Source organism: Hippocampus bargibanti, linkage group LG06, assembly GCF_051943395.1.
Source record: "Hippocampus bargibanti isolate YZ-2025 linkage group LG06, ASM5194339v1, whole genome shotgun sequence".
Classification (NCBI taxonomy): domain Eukaryota; kingdom Metazoa; phylum Chordata; class Actinopteri; order Syngnathiformes; family Syngnathidae; genus Hippocampus; species Hippocampus bargibanti.
Window position 1 is genome coordinate 20,539,990 of NC_142739.1, and position 15,080 is coordinate 20,555,069.

The 15,080-nt window shown below is 37.7% G+C and overlaps 2 protein-coding genes across 2 annotated transcripts; one reads left to right on the top strand and one right to left on the bottom strand.

The window, feature by feature from the left end:
- Positions 1–270: 270 nt before the first annotated feature.
- LOC148896721 (tetraspanin-13-like) lies at positions 271–5,867 on the bottom strand. Its single transcript, XM_088997941.1, has 6 exons — positions 5,706–5,867; positions 4,444–4,611; positions 3,531–3,611; positions 3,352–3,465; positions 1,331–1,450; positions 271–1,080 (listed from the first exon to the last, which is right to left on the bottom strand). Exons 1-6 carry the CDS (start codon positions 5,766–5,768, stop codon positions 1,006–1,008), a joined length of 621 nt encoding a protein of 206 aa, XP_088854067.1. The 5' UTR covers positions 5,769–5,867; the 3' UTR covers positions 271–1,005.
- A 604-nt stretch (positions 5,868–6,471) lies between these two features.
- On the top strand, positions 6,472–14,536 carry LOC148896722 (oxidized low-density lipoprotein receptor 1-like). The gene is made up of 8 exons (XM_088999269.1): positions 6,472–6,619; positions 7,376–7,453; positions 7,535–7,615; positions 7,722–7,829; positions 8,201–8,395; positions 9,498–9,667; positions 10,939–11,060; positions 12,613–14,536. The coding sequence occupies exons 1-8, from the start codon at positions 6,571–6,573 to the stop codon at positions 12,770–12,772; spliced, it is 963 nt and encodes a 320-aa protein (XP_088855395.1). The 5' UTR covers positions 6,472–6,570; the 3' UTR covers positions 12,773–14,536.
- Positions 14,537–15,080: the final 544 nt, after the last annotated feature.

A 15,080-nucleotide genomic window follows, 5' to 3' on the forward strand; every position in this document is an offset into this window, starting at 1 on the left:
AAGAAAGACAATTCGCAGGCTGGGTCCTTGTCGCCTTGAAAGCTTGAATGCGAATTTTGACAACGCGTCACAGTAGATAGTTACGTCACCTCGGGTGACCTAGCCTGTAAATGTGGACACAGCCATTGTTTTTGACATGACACCCAGTGTGACTTTGCTGTCATTTCACACGGTGTGGAAGTGAGAAAATTTTCACCTCGTCATCGTTTAAATTTTAATATCCAAACGCTATGAGATTGACAGTTTGGCTTCAAAACAGACACACTGAAAGGACTCCGCATGAGACATTTATTGCCAAACACTCCATTGGAAGGTCATAAAGAAGATAGAAATCAAATTTTCAAGATTTAAACTTTCATGCTTTTTTTGAGTGCACCAAAACTAATTATCGTCCCAAAAAAAAAAGAATATTTTGTAAAACGTACTTTTAGTGTTCATATGCCGCAGTGTCTTTGCGTGCTACTATTAAACTACTTAGACAATTCTGTTGTGTGAAATTTTGTGTCAAACTAGCATCGTTTCAAGATCAGTTCAAAAGCCATTGAGGATCCTGAGCTTACATAGCTGAGAGGAACAATTGTGAGGCAGGACTTTGGGTAAGCTACTTTAGTGTTATGAAAACCAACTCGTCAACTATGCATTTTTGCATTATCCTTGAAAGAAACCAGGGTTCCATTCAAGTCTACATACTAGACTTTGAGCATTGATAGTGTCATATTCCAAAGAATATTTAACGGTACAGCTCAGACATGAGAAAGTTAACTGTCCACAGTGCAAAGTTCGTGTAATCACCCCCAAAGTCGTAAAAACATAAAGTGAGCTTCTGAGGAATGTTTACGTTGAAGCCAACATATGAAACTCGTACATCTTGCCATTTGTCGTGGTTTTGAGCAGTGTCACCAACACATGGGCAGGATAGCAAACATGTCTTTCAATCACAATCTTTTTAGCGTTTGCCAAGGTCAATGGCAAATCTAATTACAAAAGCAAAAAAAAAAAAGCTCATTATAGAAAGGCTCCGGGATTTGATCGGGGATCTTTTATGTTTCGGTAACGACGGGCCAGCCAAACTCCAATCATCTGTCATGGAAAGAGAACATTAAGGCTTATATTTTAGAATTGTTAAAAACAAAGTTAAAATATGTTGTTTTAAACTTCAGTGTTTTTTTTCTTTTTGAGTTACATAAAACAACTTAAATAATATTTCAATAATGTATAATTCAATGGGGCCGATGATGCCTATAGAGCTGTAAAAGGAATAAATTATTAGTACTATACACTATTGGTAATTAAGACAAAAACAAAAGAACCAAACGTGACTCATATAGACCTCTGTGAAGCTGAAGAATAGTCCAATTCCACCCACGAAACGCAGTACTTGTCCGGCATACTTCTCGATGATGTCTGAGCAAGTGGTGCACGAAAATGGCGGCTGCTGCTTAAAACACATCTTGAAAAAAAAAAAGGGGGGGGGGGGTTGTTTTAACAAGAGAAAGCATATGCAGTAGAGACAAAATTTCCCCTTGCATTTGATGAAGTCAAGCATTCATAATCCAAATTTGTTTAGATTTTCGTATACAAATCCATTTTGGAATAAACATGAAGTAAACATTTAATTTAGCGAGTTCATTGATAAAAAGGTTTCTTCAGCAGTTTTCTTTACTTCTTTGAATGTGTCAGACATTTTGCTCCTAATCCAAGAAGCTTCGTCAATGACCTAAACTTGTGCTGGTAGCTCTGGCCTTATATGGACAGAGGTGGCAGTGCCAGACCTCTGCTTTGATAGGTTCCTGCTCTAAGTTTGGCGGGGGACCAGTGGACTACTCCCCGAAACTAATCTGATTACTTCTTTTGTTCTGTCTGATTAATGTTCTATGACTGGCACTGATTGCACCATTCACACTGGTATCACTTAACTGGAACTTGACACCCCTGAATTTAAACCTCTAAAAGAAGTTTTTTGCTGCGATGAGTCAAATTTTTGCGTTGAAAAAATATTTTGTTCACATTTCCTGTATTTTTTTTACAATGAAAATACCCTTTAAAAAATCAGGTTTGTATTTTATGTCTGTTAAGTTTATGTGAAACAATAGAAAGGAACTAGCCAGTGGAGGGAGCACTCACTGTTTGCAAGTATTGCTTTTTTTTTAAAATATTTTTTGGGGGATGGGTAGGCAGATACCCAGTAAAAGATTGCAATTGATCGCAAGTGAAACTAGCTGCACATTGTTAATAGATTTTTTTTAAAGATGACTGGTATCATTGAAACCAAAAACCATTGGTGACACAAATTGTACCTAAACAAAAATGTGTCCTTTTCCTTTTAGCGTACATTGATACCTTGTCTTACGAACTTAATTGGTTCCCAGACAGTGTGTATGGTGAAAAGTGTGTATCCCAAAAAATAATTTCTCATGGGAAACAAAATGAGAATAATTAGTTCCCATAAAACATGATTTTCTACTTTCTAATTTTCTAAGCCTTAAAACTACACAAAATATACCTTATTTTATGTATAATAAATGTGCTATGGTATTATAAAGAAATAAACTACACTGCATAATACTGTATAATGTACTCTATAATAGTAAACTGTATAATAAAGTCGTTTTATTTACCTTTGTGATGGTCGTTGATGGCTTGATGGAAAGGAGTGGCCGGTTTCATCAGCATTAAACACTTGATGAGGAACGTAGCCTTCTTCTTTCACCATCTGGAGGAATGATCCCTTGCAGGTGCATTCTCTGCGATAATTTTACCTTGTTCCTCATCGATTGTGTTCTGTTTATCTGGGTTTATAGCTTTTTGCATCAAGTGTACAGATGGCTTGGGCAGGTTATTTGTTTGAGCCTGATTGATGGTAATTTTAATCTTGCAGTCTACACTCTGCCTTTGAACTATCAAAGTTGAAACGAGTCCAAATTTCACTGTTTTCTATCCATTTTGTCACTCTGTCGTCTGCCTGTCTCTTTAATGTTTAAACCACCTCCCCTCACTGCTGTGATCTTGACCAATCACGTGGCTTTAACCGAAGACTGGGGGCGGGGAATAGAGGACTAAAACAAGTCGGCTGCCATTTTGGGCTCGTTTGTGAACGAAACATCACTCATTGTGGTAGCTCTGTGTGTATCCCGAAAAATAGTTTGTATGCCAAGGTAAAATGTTCATAAATTTAACGTTCGGAAACCGAAAAATTCATAAGCCAAGGGGTTCGTAAACAGAGGTATCACTGTCTAAAGAAGTTATGAACTGAATAATCTCCTATGTTGTCTTTTTGGTGAAAATCCAGACAAAATGTGGGATCCAAACAGGATAAAATTCTACTCCCGCGGATCCGGTCGCGTTCCTTACAGCGGCGCACGATCTGTTGTAGTCCACGTGGGAGAAGCCGCAACAATTCAGTGTCTTTTCCACATCCATCTGCATTGACTCTGACTTGTTCCAGCCCACTTCAAGGAGATGATTCTGAGAAGACATCGGAAAGTCACTCGGAGTCCATACGATTGCTCCGATTGGAGCGAAGGCCTTACCCGCTGGTCTTCGTTGAGGGCCAGACAGGCACAGGACACAGACAGCTGCACCACAAACACCAGCGACAGGATGATCATGTACTGATATGTTAAGGAAACGCCACAGGCTGATGGAAGTGCTAATATGCCAGCACCGTTTTTGATTGGGAGGAATGTCAGTGCCATTTGACTGTCATCACTTGGTCAGCTTTGGGCCAATTGTGCTTGTGGAAAGGTCTGTACTGTTGGACACTCTTGCGGCTGGATGGATGCATGGCTTGAGGAGCCGCGATGAGAAGAAAGGAATGTCAGCGCGAAGCACCAATGCGTATGTGGAACTGTCGCAGCTTGGAATTAAAGTGGATCTATGTGAAACATAGATGTGAGACAGTCTCTTTTCGTCAATGGATACTACAGCTTCATGTTTGCTTTCAACATTTAGCTTGTAGCAGACGTGCACATTTCACCACAAAGTTCCTGATCCACTGGTGAAAAGGAGGCTTTGATCCTCTCCTCTCATCTAGAACTGCTTCATGCAACAAAGTGGGTGCAGAAAGTGCTTAAAATTGAATCACTGTCTTTGTTGTCATATTATTTTGTTCTTTTGACTTTTAAGATGGCGCCGCAAGAGTGGCTGCCTTTTTTTTCTACTTCTTCCTTTCCTTTACTCTTCATAACTTTGCTGCTGTAAAATTAAATGTAAATTTCTCCACTGCCAGACTAATAAAGGCTAATCCAATCCAAGTCAGCAACGACTAAAAGTCGCATGTCAGGGCACGACTCATATTTGCCATTTCATCCCAAGAGCCAACTTTATAGTAAATTTTCATAAATCCCCCTTTCATGTTGATTTTTTGGGTATTGTTCTGATCCTGTATTTTTCTTCGCTATAACTATGTTGGACTCAATTCGAGTAGTTTTGCCGCAAGGATACGAAGAAGAGCAGCACTTGGTGGTGTCGTAGGGCGCCGCACAGCCCCACAAAGGCCACCAGGAGGAGGAAGATGCCCACGCAGATCACGCCAGCCACCACCTGGATGCTGGACACCAGGCCGAACCATTTGCCCCACGCCGCCACGCCCACCAGCAGCAGGCTCACCAGCTGAGGTGACAACACATGATGTCATAATAGCATAGAATTGGGGCGTGCGGGGGGGGGGGGGGGGTGTTGTGAAAAATCCAAAATATATTTTTTTAAATGGCAGGAGCTCAAGTATGTCATATGTCTTCTTCTTTTCCTTTCGGCTTCCCTTCAAGGGGTTGCCACAGCGAATCAGTGTTCTCCATCTTCAGAGGTTTGATTCGCATGTTACCCCTATGATTTTGGACCAGATATTTAACTTGCTGATGAGGTTGGTTGGCAGTGCCTTAAAATAGAAGACAAATATACTGTTCATCACAGGATAGAAAATATATGACTGTTGTGTTGGCAGTCTAGCTGTGTTGCTTCACCATGAGTGTTCAAGTACATAATTGAAATGGTTATAGTGCCATAACACATATCCTATTTTTACGTTCGCATTACGCTAACAGACTGAAAAGTTTTATGGTTGTTTTTAATATGACAAGGGGTAATTATTCAATGTTTAGTTGGCCACTGGTTATAACTGGGAATAGCTTCAAAGAGCTTTATAAATCTTTTTGGAAGAATTGTTCACCATTTGCGAATGGATTCGGTTCCTTGCGCTACATCTGCACTGGGAACGGGGAAAAAACAGGAAAACATTGTGCCTCGAAGTCGTGTCACTCGTATTTCAAAGGATCACTGTATTCATAAATGACAGTTCTATTGTACAAAGATGTGTCAGCATCGTTAATGGAGTTTTGTCGTTTAGTTTGGTCAAAAAATGTTTAAGCAAACATAATTGTAAACGTATAACATTCTGAGACGTTTCTAATTTAAACGATAGTCCATGAAGTAGGTTCAGTGATAAAAATTCGCACTTGAAACCCTATTTTACCTGGAAATAAAAAATTTCTGGAAATATTCAATTCTTTTACCCAAAATACAAGTGCGTGACAAATCTAGCCAACATCGTCATCGCATGAATTGGGGATAACACGACGTCATACAAACAAGTAAATCATCATACAAAATGCAGCAGTATTAAGCTTTGGAAAGTTGAAGTGCAAAGACGAAGACACTTAAACGCATTCATGACGCAAATAAAAAGGAAAATACAGGACACCACTTACCACGTAAAGTACATTGAGTGCGCAAAGGGAATTTTTAGTGCATATAAATCCCCCGCAAACCATTTCTGCCACTCAAAAATTTCACACCAACTTAATTCTCCAATATCCACCTGCCACCTGTTCGCCCGATCTTGTTTTTTTTAAATTCCTGTAATCGTGTTCAGGTGTTTTCCATGTGACGTGTACTCACTTCCTTGATGACGTAAACGCCACCGAAACCTTATTAATTTGTTTATTTATTTATACAAATACTCACTCTTTATGATGTTTTCTCATTGTAACGGGCATTTTTATTATCAATAAAACAATTTGAAAATGTTTAACTGTATAACGTTTAAGCGATGAAAAGTTTACAAGATGGCGACGTCGAAGTTTACAAGATGGAGACATCTGGCGACCAAAACAGGAAGCTCATCTAGCTTCACAAGGCAGTAGGGTACACCCGTTAGCACCCAGTCGCTGGACACACAAACCTTTTTTTAGTTTTTACCATGCCAGCTATTTCTAAAACGACCACATCTAAACGATTGGCCCACTACAAAAATAACAAACATAGTTATTTTCGTAATAGTTGTAATAAATTCATCCTGTCTACTTGATATCTAACTTAAAATAAAAGTTATTTTTGACTATAATTTAATGTATATAACATAACACAACACAACACAATATCAACCCCCCGACTAGCACATTTTGTATCGCATCATCCCGAAAAAAAGAAGAAGAAGCAAAAAGAAGAACTCCAGTGTTATTACTCACACCCAAAGCAGTTCGTCTCTGAACACATTGCTGACTGGGATGAGGTAAAAGCATTTTACGGGATTAATATTTTTTTTATTTTATTTTATATATTTTTTTCCATTGAATGATGGCAGAAGAAGTTAATTATGTGACAGTCAAGTTCAACCCTCACAGTGAGTCGTTTTACACCATTTCTGCGAACTATTAGTTTTGTATTTTGGGGAGAAAATCATTAATAATTATGAACCTAACAGTTAAGGGAGCTATTTGTATGATATGAAAAGCCTCATTTGCTGGACAAAGTTCAGAAATTACTTGGATGTGAATGAATACAGTACTGATATAATGGTGCCTTGGGATACTGCATGTATGAGCTGATTTTTTTTCCATACTGCCTAAATTTTTAAACAAATATTTGTAAGAAAAAGAACGACTCAATGATATACAGTCGGCCTTCATTGAAAAAACAGCAAGAACCAAACTAAATAAAATCTAAAGAAGTGTAACATTTTTAGCCATTAATAAACAATTCAATGCACTTTGTGCTGCTCCTGTTGTACATGACTTGGGAGCAGTATAGGACAGACATGAATATACAGTACATGGAAACAGTCACAGCTGTGGTAATCCGTCCCATCATTTTCTGAACCGCTTTATCCTTACGAGTTTATTGCACCCTACCAAACTAAGTACTCTCTTTTTGAAGTAGATCAAGAAAATACACCTGGGCTGTTGTGCACATTGACATTGTTTTCACTGTGTAGCTCCCCTGTGAGTATCCAATTGCTTGTGTATGTTTGTATTTTTAATGTGATTTTTTTTTATTAATCAGCAAAGCAGCCAAACTCATTTGGGGGGGGGGGGGTCATTATTTGGTAAAGATAACACATGAACACTTTGGAATGACTAATTTTTTTTTCTCCTTGCAGACTTGGCAAATGACGCTGTTATCTACGAAGATGTGAGGACTGAACTGGAGACGTGGCCACCCCAACGCTCTACCCAAGGTTTCATGAATCTTCCCTCCCCCTTCTTTATTTCTGTCTTTATAAATTTACAAACTTAAAAGGTGTCTCTCTTGCCTCCAGAAAAGTGTGGCGATGTGGAAGAGATCTATGATGACGTGCGGTCAAAGGAGTTACCTTGCAGTGTGCCTCATATCTTCCAAGGTTCGTGACTTTGTAATAAATATTGATAATTTATTTCAAATTGTCTGTTTGCTATACTCTTGCAGTTAATCAATGTGACAACCAAATGTTTTTTTGTCTGCACTAGACAATGCATCGAAATTAATTCTCCACACGCCTGTGACAATGGCGGCTGCTGCTCTGGGCCTTCTTTGTGTCATCCTCATGTCTGTGATCATCGCACTAACCGTACATCGTAAGTACAATATTCTTTTGTTTTTTTTCCACTTGACAAGACAATTCTTTCTGTCAAAAATGACATTTCCTCCGTCTTTCGAGGTTTGATCCGCACGTTTTTTTGGCCAAGCTTTTACAACAATGAATTGCTTAATTCTTTCGTGTAGCACAAGAGGGAGTCTGTGTGCCACACTCTCTTTTGTACAGGTAATCATAAAATGGCCGATAAGTGCTAGGTTGTGGTCAGGACTTATTGTGCTGCTAAACATGCTAATGGAATTCTTCAAATGAGCCTCACCAAACTTCCGAGTTATGTAAAGCCGAGTCAGAGTTTAAAGTGGAATTAGATGTTAAAATGAGACGAAAAATTTAATAGTTTTCTTATTTCAGTGAACAGCGTCAAGGCCGAACAGCGGCGGCAGAACGTCAACCTGACAGCTCAAAATGGGCTTATACGGTCCGAGTTGGAGCAGCTGCGGGAACAAACCCGGAAGCTGAGCAGGGAACGGGACCAGCTCAACTGGACCATGAGCAAGGTTCTCCAGTATGACAATTTCCCTGTCATGGACCACTGCCCACAAAAAGGTCAACACACGTGCCAGGGCCTTCACAGGACATTTATGTATAAATAGGTTTGCAAGCCGATTCCATTTTTGTCGCTAAATATTAGAAAGGGAAAATTATTATCACCCTAACTTGTTTTTTTAAAATAATAATAAGAATAATACATTTCATGTATAGTGCCTTTCAAAACTCTCAAGGTCACTTTATAGTCACAGGATAAATTATTTTGTGGGTTGAGGAACGGCAGCCACAAGTGCCAGCATTCACTCAATCCTGAAGTAACTCAAATAGATCGAACGCTAGCTAGCTAGCTAATAGATGGCTAATAATTATCAAGCTGGCTGCTAGCTACAGTATATAGCTGTATCACTAATGGATATAACTCGATAGTTATACAGCTAATAGCCAGCTAGCTAGATATCTAACTAGCTTGCTAATAGATAGCTAATCTATATAGAGGCATAACAGACCATATGTGATTCGAATTTTAAAAAATTACAAAGCAGTGTAACAAATAAATAAATAAATATGAGTTGTGGAAGTCACTACTTTTGAAATTTAATTTAGTAAAATGTATCAGTTAGAATGCCAAATACATTTTTCTCTAAATTAGACAGTTTAAGGATGCATGATTTATTTTTTGTTTCTTTTAAATATATTGAATCGCAACATTGTATAATGTAGATTATTCTATAATTTTGTATAATTATTGTTATTTTATTTTTATTTAAAACAGATTCCTATCTTCCAGACAGTGTACTGTCTGTACGCCAAAACATGTCAGGTATTTGGACACCGACAGTACACTGTCTGTAAAATGGGAATCTGTTTTAAATTGGATATCAAGTAGACAGGATGAACTTAATACAACTATTTTTATTTTAAGTAAGCATAAAATTATTTTTATAAAATCATCTACTTTTTAATTGTTGCAATATACATTGCATTTTGATTAATATTAAAACAATAATTTTTAATTATTTTAATTAGTAAATTCCAATAAAAAATACTTTGAAAATATTTGAAAAAATATATACATTTATTATATTTATAATAAATTTAATTTCAGGATTATAGCAAATCATATTGAATGTTCTCAATTTTTATTTTTATTTTCTTTTAGTTTTAAGCCTGTGTCAGCCATGTGTGGACAATTGGGTGCAGTTCGGCTCCAAGTGTTACCTGTTTGAGCACCACATTTTCTATAGCAGCTGGAGGACTTGGCAGGGAAGCCTTGATAATTGCAGACAGAAGAACGCCGATCTACTGCTCATCGAAAGCCCAGAAGAACAGGTGAACATTATTCACTTCAATGGTGGAGGTTCTAGTCTAGATCATTGTTGGATGCCATAAACTTGGTTCACTTCAAATCTCCTTTTTTTCTGCTAATGAGTGAAATTGTGACCTTGGCATGTCCAATTTAGAGTTGCATCATATCAAAATGCTTTGTAACTAGCTGTTGAGCTCACAAGCTATGGGTGTGTTCAGAAATTCACACTGATACCCTGTAAACACTGGAGTGTCCAACCTTTTTCCTTTTGTACAGAAAAATGGATGGACACAAGGGCCACTCTTGAATAATTTGACCAGCTAAAACCAATCAAGCAAGCAATTAACTCATTCACTGCCAGACAATGTGCAAAAATGCGTTCAATCCAGTGCCAGGGTTTTTGTCATTTTCACTCATATTGCAGAACCCACAGAATATTGAGTTTTAGGACTACATAAACATCCAATAAAGCGTTATAAACCTGAGACTTTCTTCTTTCATCAGAAAAAAAGAGTTACCTAAATTCCTAAATTATATAGGTCTTGAAGTATCTGAGCTGAAATGAGGCCGGCTGTACAAAATACAATACAGTACATATATATTGATGTATATGGCGCTTTAACAGCAGCTGAAGCTATAATAAAGTGCTAACATGGATAAAAGGCAAATGCTGCCCCCACGTGGAAGGGAAAAAACATTGTCAGAGGTCTGACCAACGCTTTATCAGCACCCCGACAAGAAAAAAACAAAATCCGAACCAATTCGGGAATGGCGCTCCACATCACAATTTTCAATTCTGGAATAAATTTGGTAATGGCAGTGAATGAGTTAAGAGGTTTCAAAACAACCTGACAAACTTATGTACCTAAAATTGTAGAACAGTTAATTACTTCACACTTTATTTGCTTAAATGATCAGAATGCTCGAATATTACTTTGGCGTTGTTGAATTACTTTTTTTTTTCGGGAATGGCGCTCAACATCGCGAATGACTTAAATATAGTTTATATTTTCTAGTAAATTTGAGAAACTGTGACATAACATCTTACTGTGAAAGGTGATAGGGCAATTTCTGAAGGACGACATGTAGGGGTGGCCAACGGCCCCATACACCACTCAACTAAATCCACCTCTAAACAGCAGCAGAATCCAATCTCTATATTTCAGAACCAAAACAAGGCTAAACTGTAATCAACTGACCACTGTTAAATGTCTTGGTTGATAAAGATTACTTTCGTATCTGAACTTGCATTGAGCATACAATGGAGGAAACTATATTTACCTGCCTGTTTCAGGAATTTGTCACAAATCATACGAAGTTCTACAATGATGACAAGCATGGCTACTGGATGGGACTCAGCAAGAACGATTTCTCTGACAAGTGGAGGTGGAATGACGGACGCAACCTCACTCTGGCGTGAGTGATCAAACACCATAACAAAAATTATAAAAGGAAAATAATTGGATTTGGATTGGATTGGATTTGCCTTTATTAGTGTCGCAGTGGAGAAATGTATATTTTACAGCAGCAAAGTGATGAAAGGAATGAAAGTAGAAAAACAAAATACATGAGCTGCTGTAAAGGCAGCCACTCTCGCGGCGCCGTCTTGAAGTCAGAAGAATAACAAATAAAAGTCAGGATTAAATTAGCCAAGTAGGTAGTTGATTAGCTTGTAAAATAAGTAGAACATGAGAAAGCTTTAGGCTAAATCTGTGTCAATTTCTAGGAGGTTAGCTTGCAAGCTAAATTGAACTAACTTTAAAGGACAACCGACGCCTCCGGACAAGTTGTGACCATAATTTGTAAAATCACTTCAAAAAACTTCGACTGAGCGTATTTTACAAAGATACCACCCCATATAGCTAGCTATATTTTACGTTTTAAGACTCGCTTCTGAATATTTAGGAAGTCTTGTTTTTGAGTTGGTGACAATACCTACCGTGACGTCACGGTAGGTATCGTCACTGAGCGAGAAAGCGACACACAATGCATTTTGGGTACTTTGTTTGATCTGAAAACTTCGTGTTGAGCCGTGTTGATGGCGAAATTAGAAGGAAAACACATAAATAACGCGATGGTGAATCATTGTGTGTTGCACCAAGACTACTATTTGATACTCGCTGACACAAATTCCCAGCAGACAAATCAGACCATTTCCAAAGGAGCTGGGGCGCCATCTTGTGCATTTTGTGGGACGCTACATTGGTGTCATTGACGGCTCGAATTGATATGGGAGGACTCTTTTAATCTATTGCAAACATTTATGCTTTCCTCTTCAGAACTATTTCAATCATATTCATAACTGGATGAGTAACAAGAAAGCATCTTCTCCGAATCTGAACTCCATGAGCCCATTGTTTTGTGTCTTGAGCAAAGCAAGACGACCTGGCGTGACGTCACGAACTGGGGGCGGGACTTTCTGAAAATCCCCAGTTTCTAGCTGATTTGTGGCAGTTTTTGGACACTAAGTCATTTTTATTGGTGTTTTGCATTTGACTAAAAATATCAGCCTGCGTGTTTTGGGTATTTTAAATGCTATAAAACATTTTTCTGATGTCAGTTAGGAAACAAAAAATGGTGTCGGTTGTCCTTTAAGGTTATGGTTCGCCCTGAGAGAGATACTAACCCCAGTTCTCAAGTCTTAAGTCAACAATGTTAGTCACTGAACCATTTAGTCACTAAATAGCAAGCTTACAATATCAAGAGATAGCTTAATATCATGGCAAAACTCTCAAGCTAAATCGAGCTGTCGACAGTGATTCCTGCTCAAAACCTAATCTGAGAAATCTCAAAAACTTCTAAAATGTATGTATCTCAGTGTCTAGACAACACAAACGCCATTATAACAACACTAAGCCAATGAAATTGGTTTCATTTTTTCCTGGAGCAAAGTAACAAATAAGTTACCTACACTTTTGGCCTCAACCTGCATGGATGTCTCGTTGAGTCCATTTTTTGTTATGTTCAGATTCTGGAGATATGAAAACTACTACATCAAAAACAGCTGCGCTCTGATATCAAAGTCGCCGACATCGAAATCCCTGGACAATTGGAGCAAAGCCAAGTGCGACATGAGGAACAGATATATCTGCCAAGCCCTTGCTTTGACCAAACCAGAACTACACTAACGCATTACTTCCACAGTAGAAAAAAAACAACATTTGGCTATGAAGCTAGCTGGTCACGATATCTGTGTTGGTCTTAATACAATCCTCATAAGAAAACTCTGGGTATCTCATGATGAAGCTCTTTTTACAAAATGTAGCACAGTAGCTAGCTGATTAGCTAACTTTCTCAAGCTATCGCTATAGCTAATGGTTTAGCTTCTAGGATAAGTTGAGATGAGTATGAGAGGCTCTCAAGTTTATGTTAATGTAATTGTAACATCTTCGGTAAAGACCCAAATATAAAAGTCTTTGTTTTAGACATAGGGGTCATTTGGAAATATTCTGCGAACATGCACTCTGACCATTTAAAAACTCAGGGTGATGTTCAAATGTGCATTTCGGTGATTCAATACAGATGGAAAGCCATTCAAGTACTCACGTACTTGATTGCTGCATGTACATGACATGGACTGCGTAGAGCTATTATTAGGAGGGGAGCGAACTTTGCCGTTTTAAAAACAAACACTCCGAGTGGTGCTAGGCCATCAGAGTGAATTTCCGAACACACAAGAATGGTCTTGTTCAATTGCTAGCTGGTTCGGTATTTTCTATGAATGTGGCTGTTTTGAAAGCACTAATGAAATTGTATGGAAATTAAACATGTTGCTTGTTAGCTCACAAACCAAGTAGAAAGCTTGGCAAATTGTGGCAAGATGGCAATTGATGAAGCTCTTAGGAGAATTCTAGTTCAAGAGCTGTCAGGTGACTAACTTTGACACATGGTTAGTCAAAACATGACAATCGCTATCAAGTTATGAAACACGTGAAAAATTGAAAAGTCAAATCTGCTTTGGTAGTGTGCCAACTGGATAACCACAGTGTAGCAAGATAAATCAAGTTCATTATCTCACTCGGTAATTTCCAATCTAGAGTTAAAATAAGTAGCAAACTAGAAAAACTAGACGGCTAAGTAAACAAAATCTGACACCGTGGCTATTTTGTTCGGTTTTAGCTAAATTTCTTAGTCGGTTGGCTCGTTTAAATAAACTAGGTAGTTAGCTAAAAATCCTGTCTGATTAAATATAGCTAAAAAATTTAAACCACTATCTAAATTGAAAGCTTGGCAAATTAAAGCTGGCATAGTATATATCTTGCAAGACACACTGAGCTAAGGAGCTAGCTTGCGAGAGAATTCAAAACTAAAGAACTGACAAAGTAGGGAAATTATTTATTTTGCTATGAATTCAGCCCACAGTCACTTGCATTTATATTATTTTGGACAGTGATGTTTAGTAAAATGATTTCACAACCATGATGTGCAACTTTGGAGAAGAATCAACCTATGGCCCAACAGCATCCAGTGTCATCTAAGGGGGAAATATTGGGGGGATCACTCATTCATTTTCCATTCTGCTTTATCCTCACTAAGGTCACGGGGTTAAACATTAGATTTATTATTTAATCCAAAATACAAATATAGAAGTGAGGACAAAAAAAAAGACAATACAAAAACAAGGCGTTGTGTGTGTGTGTGTGTGTGTGTGTGTGTGTGTGTGTGTGTGTGTGTGTGTGTGTGTGTGTGTGTGCGCACACATATGTGTCAACAAAGATTCTCAAGACACTATTTTCAACTTCCTCTATTTCGAGTTTGTTTCCGATTACACTTACCGAGAATTTGAATTGCGCAATCGCCTTTGCGCCATGTCCTGTTTAATTTAACAAAAAGTAAACTAAAAATAATCTCAAAACATACGTGAGAATAAACTGTCAACTTTTTCAAATTTGGGTGTCCACTCTGGGAATACTGGCATAAGCATTATTGAGAGTTTTTAATGAAATGAAATGTATTTTATATATATATATATATATACACACACACACACACAGTAAAGTCTCGTTATATCGATATCGGTTATATCGATAGCACTGCTTATTACGATACTATTTCTATGAACGCAAGGAGAAAATTTACATGCCGCAGGATCGGATATATCGATAGTCCCGGTTATATCGATATTTTTTCGGTCTCCCTTGAATATAGATATAACGAGACTTTACTGTATATATATATATATATATATATATATATATATATATATCTTTATTGAACATAACTGTATAATAAACAAAATAGGTTTTCTTGCATTTTATCTGCTTTTGTTGCACTTGTCTAGTTTTACTTCTGTAAAACTGGTTCTTTAAAATGTATTTTTAAGTGTATCTATTTTGACAATAACGTTTTTTTATCTGAATGTAAAAGCCATTTTGGGAAATAATTTAACTACACAAACATCAAAAAAGTGAGAATGCTTCATAAAATATTTCGGAT

Bases quoted from the DNA above. Each gene is read 5' to 3' on its own strand.
- LOC148896721 (XM_088997941.1), bottom strand. From the start codon at position 5,768: ATGGTTTGCGGGGGATTTATATGCACTAAAAATTCCCTTTGCGCACTC. The intron at 4,612-5,705 runs GTAAGTGGTGTC...TTGTCACCTCAG, and splicing joins CACTCAATGTACTTTACGTG to CTGGTGAGCCTGCTGCTGGT. The intron at 3,612-4,443 runs GTATCCTTGCGG...TTAACATATCAG, and splicing joins ACCAAGTGCTGCTCTTCTTC to TACATGATCATCCTGTCGCT.
- LOC148896722 (XM_088999269.1), top strand. From the start codon at position 6,571: ATGATGGCAGAAGAAGTTAATTATGTGACAGTCAAGTTCAACCCTCAC. The intron at 7,830-8,200 runs GTAAGTACAATA...TTCTTATTTCAG, and splicing joins CATCGCACTAACCGTACATC to TGAACAGCGTCAAGGCCGAA. The intron at 8,396-9,497 runs GTCAACACACGT...ATTTTCTTTTAG, and splicing joins GGACCACTGCCCACAAAAAG to TTTTAAGCCTGTGTCAGCCA.